The following is a 16084-nucleotide window of genomic DNA, read 5'->3' on the forward strand; positions in this document are numbered from 1 at the left end:
AAATAAAGGGCTGCTTTGTGAATTATATTGAATCCAGCAAGGCTAAATTTAAAAGGTCATGGGTCACTGGCCATCACTGACTTTAAGAAGGTTGTGGGTCATTAAGTTAGCGGCTCTAATGTGACCAAGATATAAATATAAGTGTTGAATATTTTGCCGAATGTGTGCTCAGTTATTTGGGAGACGGTAAAGATGGAAGGACTGTATATAGGCCCATACTTATTCGCTCATAATAATAATAATAATAATAATAAAAATAATAATAATGATAATAATAATAATAATAATATGGACCACATGGGAACCTTTTTATTTTCAATATGATTATTTTATAATAATATAAACTCTAATATCTTGTAATATCATTCAAGTACCTGCAACCGTCATCCATTAAGGCTATGCAGGTAGGACCATTACAAGCCATCACTGTAGACTGTGACACCTACATGTAGGCCTCCAAAACGGGACAATAAATGACAAAGATGTGACAATACAGACAATATTTTGTCCTCTTTGACTGAGCAAGGAGGGTAGAGAGCTAGTATAAACCCAGCTAAAGACAACCAGGCTTACACAGGAGGGGAAAAAGAAAACAGCAACACAGGCTTTTCCTGTGCAGGAATTACACACACATGCACACAAATGGAGGGTAATCTTATAGCCCCATTTATGTGAGGAAGGAATTTAAAAAGCTAGTGAAGCACATGGAGTGACTGCTAAAGAGAGAGTAAACAGTAAAATAGAAGTGTGTTTACCCATTTTTATAATGGACACTTGATTCCTTAACCATCAATCAAAAAGGGCAAAAAAAACCCCCCAAAAAACAACTTAGTTCCTGCCATGAAGCTGAGCCATATAAACAAAAAAGATTTTATAAAATAATGATATAGTCCAAATGATCAACTCTATTTAACAGTGGAGCCAGAAAATTAGTCGCCATCCTCAGACAGCTTGGAGCCAGGAGGGGCCAGGTTCAGCTATATAGACCCACTGCTATTATTCCTAGCAACACTTTTTCATGGTTTTGTCCTTACAGGCTGCTATATTATCCACATAGTTTTGGTCCCAGCTCTGTGTATACTGCCCATATCTTATGGCTACAGCTTTACAAGGTCCTGCAGTCACTTGGGATTTATAGTTAAGCACATCCAAGAGATTTAAACCCATTCTAACTGTCTTTGCTTGCCTTTTATTCACTTGATCCACATACATTAGCATAAATCTGCATGTCTTGATTCATAGTAAACAACGTAGCAAGTAGTATCAAATTGCAGCTATTTTATTTATATTAGAGTGATATTTCCTAATTATGACCACTGGCTAAAGGTCATAATTTAGTCTTTTTACTGCTATATACAAAACAAACTAAGCCTCAGTCCACTGATTCTGGAAGCCTGTTGTTACGACACACATTTATCTCATGAAGTGAGCAACTTTACCACCATGTCTTACCTTATAGCTATCCAGAGCTAACATTAAGCTTCACTGAGGCAGGAAAGTCATGTGCAGAAACAAACAATACGTGAATACACAGGACAGAATGGACTAGAAGAGAATAGAACAGAATAATTATTTCCTGTCTGTTGCCTAACGTGCTGCCTATAGGAAGTGTGGTGCATAATTGAAGCCAGAAAGCAATTTTTCCTCACATTTCAAACTGGAATCACTAATAGGAGGATGTAGGCCTGTTAATAACTCATGTCAACTCTTTCCCAGTCCTGAATTCGAATACACAAGCCTCAGCTTCTTCTAAGACAGTACAGTATCAAAAAAATATATCATATATGAACAGAATTCCTCCATTTTTTAAAGGTTAAGTCAAACTTTTTAAGATTGAGATGAAACATGCATGGGGAGAAGTAACTTAAAGTGAATTTGATCCTTGGTGCAGCTAAGGTAAGCACTTGATGTTGGTTATGCTCCTCAGTCTGCTCCTACATTAACGATTAAGGGGTTAACCCCTGAGGTGTATTTAAGCTGTTGGTCCCCTAAGCTTGCAAATAAGAGGGAATTGAGGTATTAAATTAAGTTATTTCAGGGAGCTTATATAACACTATGTGTGCAATGGAAGGTTAAGATAAAAAATTTTTTATGTTCTACAATATGATGATTTTTTTTCTTCGTCCACACATTTATTGTCACTGATTACAACAGTGATTGCTTAGTTTGTTGTACTACAATGGATTGATCCCATGATCCAGTTTGTGCAAAATCAACTTTATAAAGGCAGGGACAAAACTGTTGGATTCTACCCTAGACAGATCTGTTTAACTTATTTTAGACTACAGTAAATTCATGTGTATCAGTACATGCATGATTTTTCATTTAATTTATTATCTAAATAATTTTAGCACAGTGCAGTGGCAAACTAATTAATTGTCTTTTAGTATTATATATTATATATATATATATATATTATTATTATCAGTTACAAATGGGAATTTGTGAATGGGAAACATTTTGAGTTGTAAAATTACGATTTTTTTTTTTTTACAAGTGACCTAATTATGTGAAATATTGAAGCATTTGGTAACTGCTACATACCAGCAGGCTACCGGCTAAACAGCAAGCTTTCCCATTTGGTCACAGTATTCATGATGCATAAAAGAAACAGCTTTTAATACTATCACTGCCTCAAGATTAGTGGCATTTTGGCACAGTGAGTGATATAGAGTAAATGTGCAGGATAAAGGGAGCTGTAATTTTGCATGCTAGTGCTACTGTGAGTAGACGGACGCGGCAACAGCCAGCCTCTGGAAAGAGACGCGGTGGTTTTACTATCAGTGATATGTAGTCTGCAGACTAGAGCCTGAACCTCTGTCTTGACAAATGACTGGGACTGGAAACTGGTGTGTCATGTATGCTAACAGAACCTTCAAAAATCTTTTAATAAAGTGTGTGTAGATGATAAAACATGAACCCCCATCAAGATAATATAAAATCACAGGTGTGAAATTGTACATTAAAAATCTAATGGCTCCTACCTTGTTGAAATAAAGCGATGCATTATGTACTGTATTCAGCACAGTGTGAATACGTGATACTTGAACATTTTATAATATCATAAAGTGATGAATGCAGAAATATGGAAGGTTCAAAACGAATGATGACTATGATAAAATTAGATAAAAATGTTCGAGTTTTGTCTAACCATTATATGACATGAAAAAATGAGCATTGCTTGTAATGGGATTATAATCTATAAAGGTGACGTGTTTGTAATAATAACATCGAGTAGTGAAGGCCTAAGAGTCTCAGTGTTTTGTACTATTAAAAATTGTATTAGTTTTATTTTTATCTTATATTCATTTATTGTTATTTATATTAATATATAATAATGTGCATTATTATCATTATTATTATTATTATTATTATTATTATTATTATTATTATTATTATTATTATTATTATTATTATTATTATCATTATCATCATTATTATTATTATTATTATTATTAGTAGTAGTAGTAGTAGTAGTATCAATATTATTATTATTACATCGCTATTTTATTAACTACGTATATATGAAACCTCTCTTTTTTTCCGCTGTTTTTTGTTGTTATGCCAACAACAAAAGGCGCTGGTATGCAGTTGTTGCAACTCAGCCGATGAGGCTTTATTGTAGTGGGGATGATCTTGTATTGTGTATATTATGATCTTGTGTCTTACTCTTGTCTCCAGTGATTACAGACAAGCTGCTGGCGACAGCACACTCGCATTTTATTGGACCTTCTGGATGTGTGTGTATTGACGCAGGCGGACAGAAAGAGTGTATTTCGGTTTACACTCGGCCCGCTACGCCCCCCTTTTGCTGCTTTTTTCCACAGAGAGGCTCACCCTGAAATCAAAGATCGTTTATTAGCACACCTACTCTTTCTGGAAGAACACACACTTTTGAACCGCTGAGCTCTCTTTTATCAAACTCGTGTCTTTTCCTTTGTTTGTTTTTTCATTGGCAGAAAAAAATAGCAAATAGCAGATTCAATTATAGCAAATTATTCAATGGTGGATTAAATATAAAAATCTGTTAGTTGAAGTGAATAGAAATGAAATTTAAAAATGTTACTGGTAAAGTGCTCTTAACAAAATATCTTCTCACAGCATTGCAGTGTTGATGCGTTAATTTTAAGCAGCAACTAGTATGTTCCGAATCTAACCTGTTACAATCATGCTGTAGGCTTGAGAAATCATATTATGCCTGATATGTACAAGTCACTCTGCAAAATTAAAATAATCAAGTGTCAGAAGTTCGAATATGAGCTACTTTTGTTCTTTATAAGTGGTGGATAAGACTTTTTTTCCCCGCGTCAGGATTGGGGGAGGATAGGCAGCTTAATTTACACATTTTTATGGAGTTTGAAGTTAGAGAGCAGACATGAGTCAGGAACTCCGTCGTCCTGTCAGGATGAACAGCGGAGTAGCATTTACAGTGATGAAACTCACTCTGGATGCTTCCCCACTGACATTCATGTTGCACGATGTCTAGACAAAAAACTATAAACCAAAATAATGTGTGTCCAAAATTATAAATCACAGTTAGGCCTATCAAAAAATAAATAAATAAGAATAAATAAATAAAAGTGGGTTTACGGTCCAGTTGGTTATATAGCCTGGGTATTGTTGTAAGCTTTACTGCTCAGCCCACACATCAGATTTTGCTCTTTAGATTTGAATCCATCTATTATTATAATTATGATGATGATTATTATTATAGACGTGCACTCATTGTCAGTAAAGTAGAGGGATTACGACAATAATCCTTTGAACCGGGTGCGCACGTTTCCAGGTGTGTGTGACAAACGAGGGGTAAATAAGCCTACATAGATAATTAATTATATAAAAACCTATATTACTGCCATATTGCTATTCTACTGTATGTCAAATTGATTAACGATTAAAATAAATCAATAATAAGTAAGAAGTGTTGAAAATATCAGCGGATTTGCCAGTCGTGGATTAAATAACAGGGAAATTAATTCATCTCATAATAAATATCTAGGCTGTTCTTAGTTGATTCAGCTTTCTGGCAATAATGAAAATAGTAAAATGTTTTTTTGGGTTTGTTTTGGGTTTTTATGTTGTTTAGACCTACAGGAAATAGGTTATTAATAAAAAAAACCCCTTCAAATCCATTATTATTTTATTGTTTTGTGGTCTATGTTGTGCGCGTGTGCTCACAGACAGACGAAAGCGGCTTTGAGCTTATTATCAAACTGATTGTTGGTTTAGTTTGAGTTTTATTAAAAGGTTTACCATTCAACACAAGAAACTGTTTTGAAATGAAAATGAAGGACGTTTGAAACTGTACTGTTATTAAGTCTTGTGTTGTTTATTGAAATATCACTGATGTCTGCTCTGGAGCATTTACTGAAAGTGGTCCACACCTGGGTGTACCCTGGAGGGGAAATGATGTCTGTGAAACAGACAGCCTGCCTCTCTCTCTCTCTCTCTCTCTCTCTCTCTCTCTCTCTCTCTCTCTCTCTCTCTCTCTCTCTCTCTCACTCTCTCTCTGTCTCTCTCTCTCTCTCTCTCTCTCTCTCTCTCTCTCTCTCTCTCTCTCTCCCCCCCTCTCTCTCTCTCTCTGGAAATCTCTCTTGGAAATGCGACCAAAACTGGATTTCTTTCTTTCTTTCCTTCTTTTTTACAAATACAAATTGCTCATCTTGTTACGTTTTAAACGCTTATTAATTTTGCTCAAGTCAACGCATGTCCCGCGAGCTTAAAGGGACTACATGTCCCAAATACATAAAACACAGACAGACACAGCGAATGAAGGTCAAAATTCCGATATGAAATATCCGATTATTTGAATACTAAATTCTGTATTCATAAATCGGGGATACCAAACGTTTCTTTCTTATCTTATCGAGCAGCAAATACTTAATTGGAGAACTTCATCCAGCGGTGATAAAGACGGAAAAATGAAACGATTTGCATCGTGTCAAAGCTGCTGCGTGTCATCAATTTATATTTTCGATCTGATAAAATATTGTGTAATACATACATAACGGTTTACTGTGACCAGAAAATAGCACGGTTAAAAACAACCTGCGCCAACATTATTATGAGTCGACCTAATAACATTAAATATGTGTCTGCAGGTGGAGATCCCTAAAACAACTTCATCATCGTCATCATCATCATCCTCGTCGTCATCCTCATCGTCAGCGGGCGATAAGAAGACTAAAGGACGGACAGGATGGCCTCAACATGTCTGGGCTCTGGAACTCAAACAGTAGCGGCTCCCTCCCCTCCTGCAGGCCAATTGCACTCTTTCCTCCCGGCTCTGTCCTCGAGGAGAATGACGGGACAATAATGACGCGCTGTGATGAACTGTCATCATCTCTGGAGCTGGAGGCTGTTTTCTTCCCACAGAGCGGTGGACGCTGTATAGCTCCGTCCACTTTGCTATGGTGAGACACGAAGAAAGTGACAGTTTACTGTTGGTTTGCTTGTTGGTTATTAGCCTAGTTCTGATAGAACATAACTTCAGATTTACAACTCCCACCCCCCTTCATCGGCAAAGACGCTTTCTGAAGTTTGTTCTCTGTGAGGTTTTTGACATTGAATCCTGATTTCCTCCTTAAATTTTAGGCTACCTAAAATATCATGAAAATACTGTATCACATATTCAGTATTCTTAGCTAAAATAATACATTTTAATTAAAAATGAAAAGAACCATATTCTGATCGGCTTGATCGGCTTGATCAAATAGAAATATTCTAGATGTTTTGTCAGTCATGATTTCCTCATAATTCAACATATTTGCTGTCAGTGGAAACTTTTGGATAATTCAAAATAAATGAGTGTGGGCTTGAACTATATGTGTGTTAGAAATAGACCCGCTGGGATGAAGAGGTTAAAATAAAAGAGGCATACCATACTCCCCTAGTGAATCAACTGGATCCACTTTTACATTGGTCTTTTGACTAGCTCGGTTAAAGTGATTCTCCCTGCCTCTCCTCTCCGTTCCTGATGAACTTGATAAAATAGGAGCGATTTGGAGGATTTGATGTATGCCGAATTGAAGAGTACATCCGAATGGCTCATAAAATACTCTCAAGTTGTGTTCTACCAGATGCGTGTTGCCAGTGAGCAAAGTAACAATACACCACTGGTCGATTGTGAACGGAGTCTGGCAGTTTTCTTTTCCTCTCCTCCGATCGAGGGAGAACAGAAAGAGTTGGGGATAGGCGGAAACATTTCCCTCTCTCCCCTCTTAATCACACACACACACACACACACGCACACACACACACACACACACACACACACACACACACACACACACACACACACACACACACACACACACACACACACGGGGTGTCAACTTGCTCTCTGCTTTATTTAACGGAATATATTTATGTGCAATGTGGCCGTAAGGACCAAACAGCCATTCCGCTGAATGACAACGGTCATTCACTGAATATCTTTTATTAAACTACAAGGTGTTTGTAACGCTCTCTCTCTCTCTCTCTCCCTCTCCCTCTCTCTCTCTCTCTCTCTATGTTTCTCTCGCAAATTTGGGTTGTAAATGTAGTGACGTCACGGTGATGACGAAGTGTCCCTGTTGTGTTGTGAAAAATGTGGCGGGAGAGTCTAAATAATGCTTAATGTGGGATGTAAACAGTGTAATGAATATAATAAACCGCCACCTGGTTACATGGCAACTGATTTCTTACTTTCAGACAGTTGGTACAGTGATGTCCAGCACAAAGTCATTTATTTGGGTTTGAGAATGACTCAGAAGTTATGGGGAGAATTGTATTCGCAGCTTCATTGAGCCTTTATACTTTAGGGGGAGAAAGCAAACAAACAAAGAAAACCACCAGCTTTAAAATGTTGAGTTCAGATGTGATTAGAGCTCCTAAGGAAGTTAAAGAGAAAAATATTGATAAAATAATCAAGCTAAAAATCATTTTGAAATGTGTCACTTTCCAGTCATGTCATACACAGAGTCTGGTTTTACCATTACATTTTGGACACGGACAGCAGATACACAGTATTTTAAGTTATAGGACAGGATCCTGGTAAAATTATACATTATTTTAAATTATACGAATTATACAGTAAAATATACAGGTAAAATTAGAATTAATTTGAGTATTTTTTACCTCTTTTTTTTACTCTAAAGCCTAATATACAATAATAATTGTTTTCTCGAAAAAAGGGTTTCAACCTGACTTCAGGCTTGCAGTTGAGTGTGGGGTAATTTAGAAAAGTGACATCATGTTTTTTTCAAACAGGAAAAATATAAGGATACAATGACAGTTCAATTATAATTATATATTTTTTTCTTCTACTTTTGAACCTGCTAGACACAGCTTTGCAATGCACTGCACTTAAATAACAAAGTCAAGTATTACAGTTATTACCTGAACTGTTTGTTGTAAACCTCCATCAGATTGTGCAGATACTTCCTGGTTCATCTTTGACCTTTTATATTAATCGTAGCTGTGCTGCATGCAGTTTGTCAATGCAACGAGTGATTATGACAGACATTGTTTTCACTTTGAAATAAGCTGCTTGGGTTAAACTGGAGATTTTTATGAAAACTGTTTGAATGCCACCCCCACATCTCAGCAATGATACAATATTAATGAGCTGAGAATCATAACAAAGGAATGATGGCATAAGAACAAAAAAAATACTGCAGGTTATAAAAAAAAGGTGGATTTGAGCCTTTTTGCTACTTTATTTTAACATTCATGCACCATCTGTGGTACATTCATGCAACGGTGTCATCAGCTTTTCAGTCACAGTATGTTTACAAGAGATCAGTATCTGTATCAATAACTGTGTTTTATATAAATATGTCTCTGTGTGTCTATTCACACGCACTCATCATATTGGGAGAAAGGGGAAGGACCAGACGTTACCTTGGAAGATTTCATCTATTTAACTATGATGGTTTATCATAAATTCAGCAGTGTATTACGCTCAGTAGATGGTTTGTTGGTTGTATTTGTGTGACTTATTACCTTTGACAGCTGATGGATTTGTTACTGTGTTTGCTACATGCGCTTACACAATGTGTGACACCAGTGGGGGAAACATCAAAGCCTACAAACATTTTCACATCCCACCTGAGTAATCACCAGGGGGGCTGATATGAACGGTTCCTAAAATCAGTCAGCTGGTAATTCAATTAAAAGTTCAAAAAGTGATTAGAATCTATTGTCTTCTTTCCAATTATCTGAAAAGAGTCACACCATAGAGATGACCCCTCCCTCGGTCTAATATCACTTTGCTGGTCCACGTTAAAGCCTATTTAGACTTCTTTGCTACTGCACTGAAAAATCCTTGTTAAAAGCATAATTATGTTTCTGTGCTGAGCTGCTTTAGTGCCTCTGTGTGGTGTATTGTAAAATGTAAAATGTCAGGGCTACATAGAAAATCATAATTGGTCTAATTTAATTTTATCTTTATGTTTTCTGCTACATTTCCTGCTGAGGAATCCTTCAGTAATGCTACATACCTCTACATTTTGTCCCTATCAATAAGTGAAAGAAACCATGTAAAACTGTAAAAACTGGTTACTTTGGGTACATAATACTACAACACTGGCCATAAACACTTTGAAATGAGGGCATCATTCCACCTTAATTACATGATTCTCTAAATCATAACTTCATGTGGAAAACACATATTCTGTTTGTATTTTTGAATAAACATCCACAGTATATAAGCTGTAGATTCTCCACCAATGAAAGCCATTAAAGTCACATGATAATAGCTAACAGTGCGAGTGGCAAACGGAAACAGTGGATTTAGGCATAAATTATGAGTTAAATATTAATTTTAGTGCACCATGGTTTAATGATTTCAAACGTTTCTCCACCCTGTCAAAATTAAAATTCTTTGGTCTGAATACTTAACATTTTTGGGAGGTTTGTGGAATATTAATAATCCAAAACTTGTATCAGTCAAATCCAGAAATCCCTCCTACTGTAATTATGTCAGCTGAAACAGTAATGCACATAGAAGAGTCACTGACATGGTTCCCAGTCTTCACGTTGTCACAATATCAGATGGAGCTGTCAATCAGTCATCCATTGATAAGGCCTTATCTGGCACCCCAGTCGGTATGTTGATGGTGGGAGACAAAAAAAAAAAAAAAAAAAAGAGCTTGAGAGGATTTTTTCTCGTCCTGACAAAGACTAACGTGAGATGTAATGGCCTGAGTCTGGCCTCGGGTGAAGACAGGAGAGCAGATAATTAGTGAGAGAGCTGGCGTCAGACACAGATGACCCCACAATGACCGGGACACACACACACACACACACACACATACACACACACACACACACTGCTGTCTCTGAGTCAGCTGTAGGGAGTGATGAAGCTAATGACTATACATTTACTTTAGTAGTGTTCATTTTGTATTACAAATGTAGGCCCACAGTTTGAACTGTTCTCTATGGCTGTGTCTCTTAGATAATGAATATGATGGAGGACTAAACTGTTCTCTCTCTCTCTCTCACACACACACACACACACACGCACACACTAAATGCTTGAAGTCACCTAGATGCTTGGAAGTCCACCTGAGTAAATTTTTAAAATATTTAACCATGCTAACAGCATCATTGGTCAGTCGACCAACTCAACAACTATTGAACAGTTTACTGTGACATTTTGTGCAGACATTCATGGTCCCCAGAAGACAAATCCTGCCATCTTTGGTGATCCCCTGACGTTTCCTGCATTGCCACCATGAGGTTGATGTTTTTGGCTTTTAGTAAAATATCTCAACAGCGTTTGGGTAGATTGCCATCAACCTTGGATGAGACATTCAGCTTCCTCTCAGGATGAACTGTAATAACTTTTGTGATTCTCTGACTTTTCATCTAGCACCATCATCAGGCCAAAAATGTATTTGTCCAATACTTTGGTATATGACCAAATCAACCTCACTTGTACTTTCTGTTTGGCTTGCTAACACACTACGATCATGAACATGTCAAACATTATACCTTTTCAGCATGTTAGCTTGCTGACATTTAGCCTCAAAGTACCACTCTGCCTGAGAACCTACTTATGGCTGTATATTTTGTCATTATTTTGTGGTAATATAATTTCCTTTTACCTCCAATGTTATTCTCATCAAGGTTTCAATGCCACTAAAAAGCACACTAAATACATCCACTGAAACCTTGTAAAATACCACCTCTACTATTACTATTAGATACACAGATATGTGTTATGTTATGCTAAAAATAACCGTATTACTATTTTAAATATCAAACAAACAATTATCATCACCAGCTGAGCCTAATCTATATGATGTTTACATACATTATTAAATAAATACATTGTTCTAAAGAAAATAGTGAAAAAATAACTTTGTTAATTACATGCCTTTTGCAAATTGTGTCAAAATGTATGTAAGAATGTTGTAAAACAAATCACATAGTCTCTGAGTAGTATGTGAGGAATGTGGAATAATTATGCCACAACAGAGCAGTGAAACTGTAATGGAAACAAAAAATATTTCATGTTATTGTTGGGTTACTTGCATTAAATGTAAGGATTAAAAGAGTTTCACTGAGCTGATGAGTCAGTTGTCAATACTGTGCTGTCCACTTATGTTTGCCTGCTTCTTTGCATGTCTTTCTGGGGAACATCATCAGTGATGTACAGTAACCTGAGGTCATTGGGTGTGTTGGGTATTTCAACATCAGACACCTTCACCCATGCAACCCAGCTGAGGCTGACCTGGCCTTAACTTGGACTTTTGCAGCAATCTCCTTCCGATTTTGGTTCAAAATATCTTGAGTTTCTTTGCAGCCTCTGTGTTGAGAATATGATGCTGAGTGTGTGTAGGCAACTATGCAGCAAATAAAATCCACAATGTTCTCCACCCTGGACTACAAGGGGTTTGGATGATGAGATGAGCGTCCAAGGTCCAAAACTTGCTCTTGGGTTTGGGCTACCTGGTAATGATCATGCTTCTTGGATTTCAGCCTCCAGCTGGTGGGCGCCACAGTGGTCTTGGGTCCCTTGGATGCAATTTTCTGATGAGGGGGACACAGTGGATTATCCAAATGAAAGGATAGGGAGGCTATCAAGATTACCAGCACCAGAAACTTGATGCAGCATGGTATTGCCCATCACATTCTTGCTCCCAATATGTCCAATTGCCTTGTTGCTTCATTTCCAGTGCCGATTCTGTCCTCAGTGGCTGCTCTCACCTTGCTTTGGACCAGTTACCATTATACCATTTTTCTGAGCTTTGTTGTCCCTAAGCAGGATTGGGAAGTTCCTAACCTGCTCTTTCCGTGGTCACCACACCCACCGGGATTCCAACTGCTTTCTGCTGTAACTGCTTTCTCACCTTGCTGTTAGCCACAAGGATAATTTAGAGTAATTTCACTTTCAGTGTTGCACCATCTTCAAGGCATGCAAGAATTAAAACATTTCCTCAATCCACGTCCTGGAGATTGAGCTCAGCAGTGATGCTGAAGATCCCAGTACTCCTCATGCTCCTGCTGAACTTTTGTAAATCCATGATGGTGGTGATGTGCCAGTCAAAAACAAGTAATGTGTACAGAATCCTCAGTGGTATACCATGCAGGTACACAGAGTGATAAACAGTACAGTTGGACCACAGCTGAAAGCACAACAAGGATGGAACACCACCAAAAAAAGCTCTCCTAAAATGCTGTGTTCTAAATATGACACAGCGCCCACTTTTGGCCAACCAGTGACAAGGACAGGATGTAACTAGTTGGCTGTGTAATCACTCTAGACTATCTGAGTATTTGAGGCATTCAGATAGAAGTCTGTGGCAGCTCTATCAGTCTATAAGCCTATAAGTCATCTTTTGGGGTAAATCTTTCCTGAGTGCTTCTGCATCAAGGCTATGTCTTGGCAGCCATTCAAAAATCCCTGTCCAACTTCTCTTTCTTCTCCAAAAGCCCATGAAAGAAATGTCATCTTTGGCTGTCTAGATCATGCAAAGATTATGTATCAAATACAGCAGCATCACTCCAACTGTATCAAAACAGAGAAACAAAAAACATATTCAGAGCGAAAGGAGGAGTTGTATCTAGAGTCAAATACATTTGTTAAGTCTTGCAAACCAGCTTCCTTTAGAATAATTTGTTCAGCAGTGCATGTTGGAAACATATGCAATTATGAACCAATTAGGCCTGGTTGTTGCTCAAGACTGCATGGTATAGCCTCTACACTGTACAGATAATAGTGCTGATTACAATGTTCATTCTTTACTATTCCTTAATTGGGATCCATTTGAGGGAATTAAAATTAAGTTGAATTATTACTCATTCTGACAGGGAGCCCCTTAAGGACCTGTGGGACCACTTCAGGAAACTCTGGAGGTATAGACTGCAGTTGATCAATGCATTGTACCCCAAAACTCACAGTTTTCAGAATAGAAAGTCTCTAATTGTGAATGTTCTGTCCATTCCATTTCAAGAGAAAAATAAGATATCATATGCACACCATAGGAGGTTTAATTGATTATTGTATAATATTGCGCAAAATGTTTCAATGTTTAACAAGAATCCATTTTGCTGAAAGATTTTGTAACATGTATATATCCAAAAAACTAACAAACAAGTTATGTGAGACATTACGTAAACTACTCAACAAGCACATACCAATATCTAGGTTTATAATAACACACCTCCCCCCATAACACCACCATCACACACTCACACACACACACACACACATACACACACATACACACTTATCTCTCTTCATGTCTCCTGTCTGTCTATCTGCTGGCCTCTAAGTGCAGTCGACTGGTGAACATGATAGATGACTACAGCTGGAATAGAATTTTCCCTGCGATAATACCAAAACATCTGGCAGCCATTACTTCATGCAGACCCCTCCCTTTCTCCCTTACTCCTCCTTCTCCTCCTCCTCCTCCTTCCTCTTCCACCTCCCTGACATTATGTGCTGCTGTGTTTCCTCTCCAGGGGGCACCATTTCCACAAAGAGAGTGCACTGGAGGTTGTTTTTTTTTTTTTTTTTTTTTTTTTTTGAAGGTCCACCTCCCCTCCAAGCCTCTACTGACCCCCAACTGTAGTCTATAACTGTGCATTAGTGGTGGCAGCATCAGTGCATCAGTGGCTACAGAGAGTGTACTTGTGGCTACATACAGGGCGGTAGTGGCCACAGATGATGCTTCACTGACTTAAGAAAGCATATTAGTGACAATGGATAATGTTACTTGTGACACTTAAAAAGCCACTGAGTGTTTGGTGGCTACAATAGTGCATTATTGTTGTGAATTTGGAGCATATGCAGCAATTAGAAAAGTCTGTGATGGTGTTTGTAATGTGAAAAAGCAGTATGTTGAGGGTAGAGTGGAAAAAGATGAGGCAGAGAAGGAGAAGAAAAGAGAGTTGGAGAGGAGAGGAAAGCAGAGAGGAGGGTGGGCCCTTGGCAGCCTTTGAAACAAACCCCCAGGTCACTCCATTCACCCCATAACTGCTATGTTGCTATGACACACACACACACACACACACACACACACACACACACACACACACACACACAGACACACAGACACACACACACACACACACACACACACACGCATGTATGCACGCCACATACAGATAGGGCTTTCCATCAAAAGAGACTATGACAAAATACGTTTTTTTTTTCTTTTTCTAATCAGCCCTTGCCATACGGAGGAAGTATTGGATTCATTAGCAGCCAAACCAAAGACAGCCTGCCCATTGTTCACTTTTTATAGACCAGAGAAAAAACAGAAAAGAGAAAAAAAAAACAGGAAATAGAGAAAAAAATTGATCTGGAGAATTTATAGCTTCTTACCATATGGAGCCTTCTTTCAATTAGGCCTGTGGAGAGTAATCAGCAGCACAGCATGTCTTCAGTCCATGGCCTGAGACACAACATGGATCACGCTGCTTTTTTCTGCTCTGTGCCAATGCAACAAACACAAAGTAATGAAGTCCATTGTCCATGTTTGATTTTTTTAATCTTAATTTTGTTCTTAGCTGAGAGTGGTTTACTTTACTAGATTTTAATCTGTAGCCATTGACGGACCACTGGTGTGGTGTCGGCCATGAGAATGAGTCTGGGCACTCTAGAGGCACTCGATGTTTTCAGGTTTAACTTTTAAATTGAACAGATCTTGACAAGACCTTTAACACTGAACCACAGGCCGCTCTACCTACAAGCAATGCAAACAACATCCACATGTAGTTATTTATGAACATATTCCAGGTCAACTGGACACAGTGAGAGCAAAAATATTTTATCAAATATGAGCAGGAGTGATTTTAAGTCTTGAAGCTTTTCATATCTTGGTCACATGAGACAAATCTGTCTGCCCGATAAACAGATTGTTCAAACATATCACATTGTTGGAGTCATAACACATACCAAACTGTGTCATTCTCCCAATGAGGCTAATTCATCTGTCTGAGGATGAACTTTCTGTTTCCACAAAAATACTGACCACATTTGAACATATTCTGCAGAATTGTTCAGAGCACCTTACAGTTTCCAAACTCTAGAAAATTCCTGTTGTTCATAAGGGAACACAGAAACAATGAAACCTGGTGAAAAAAACCATGCAAAGTGTTCAGATGACACCAACCTCTGACTGAAAAGCCCAATTAAATACCAGATGTTGACATTGGCCAGTTAAACTGATCACCAAAATACACTAAATAAGTTTGAAAACATATACATATATATTGCATATATGTAAATAATGTTTCATTTATACATGTTGGTACATTTGTAGAAATAGATTGGATGTGTTCATAAATGTGAAAGCGATTGTACTTTTTTTACTTATTTACATTAAATTGTATATTTGATCAGATAACACATGAAAAATATGAAATTTAAAGCTGAACATTTTGCAGGTTTGTATTTGTTTTTACAAAGTTGTTCAACACATTTCTAAATCTGCATATACAAGTTGTAAAATATTTGTCATCTCTATATGCATTTCAAAACAATATGAAGTAACTTAAAAATGAACCAAACAAACTACCCAGCATCGTTGTCTGCCTTGTTTTTCTGTCCTTATTTTGCTTGTCCTCTAAAAGTAAGTTGTCTGTA

The 16084-nt window shown here is 37.6% G+C and overlaps 1 protein-coding gene across 1 annotated transcript in view; it reads left to right on the forward strand.

Annotated features, from left to right (window-relative positions):
• The window catches only part of hand2 (heart and neural crest derivatives expressed 2), an 11455-nt gene extending 2306 nt beyond the window's left edge, over positions 1-9149 (forward strand). Inside the window, exon 2 of the mRNA XM_044347326.1 lies at positions 6102-9149. Within this exon, the coding sequence (XP_044203261.1) occupies positions 6102-6239 (138 nt within the window). The 3' untranslated portion in view covers positions 6240-9149. The remainder of the gene's footprint in view (positions 1-6101) is intronic.
• Positions 9150-16084: the final 6935 nt, after the last annotated feature.

The sequence above is a fragment of the Thunnus albacares genome, chromosome 3 (genome assembly GCF_914725855.1).
Source record: "Thunnus albacares chromosome 3, fThuAlb1.1, whole genome shotgun sequence".
NCBI classification, from domain to species: domain Eukaryota; kingdom Metazoa; phylum Chordata; class Actinopteri; order Scombriformes; family Scombridae; genus Thunnus; species Thunnus albacares.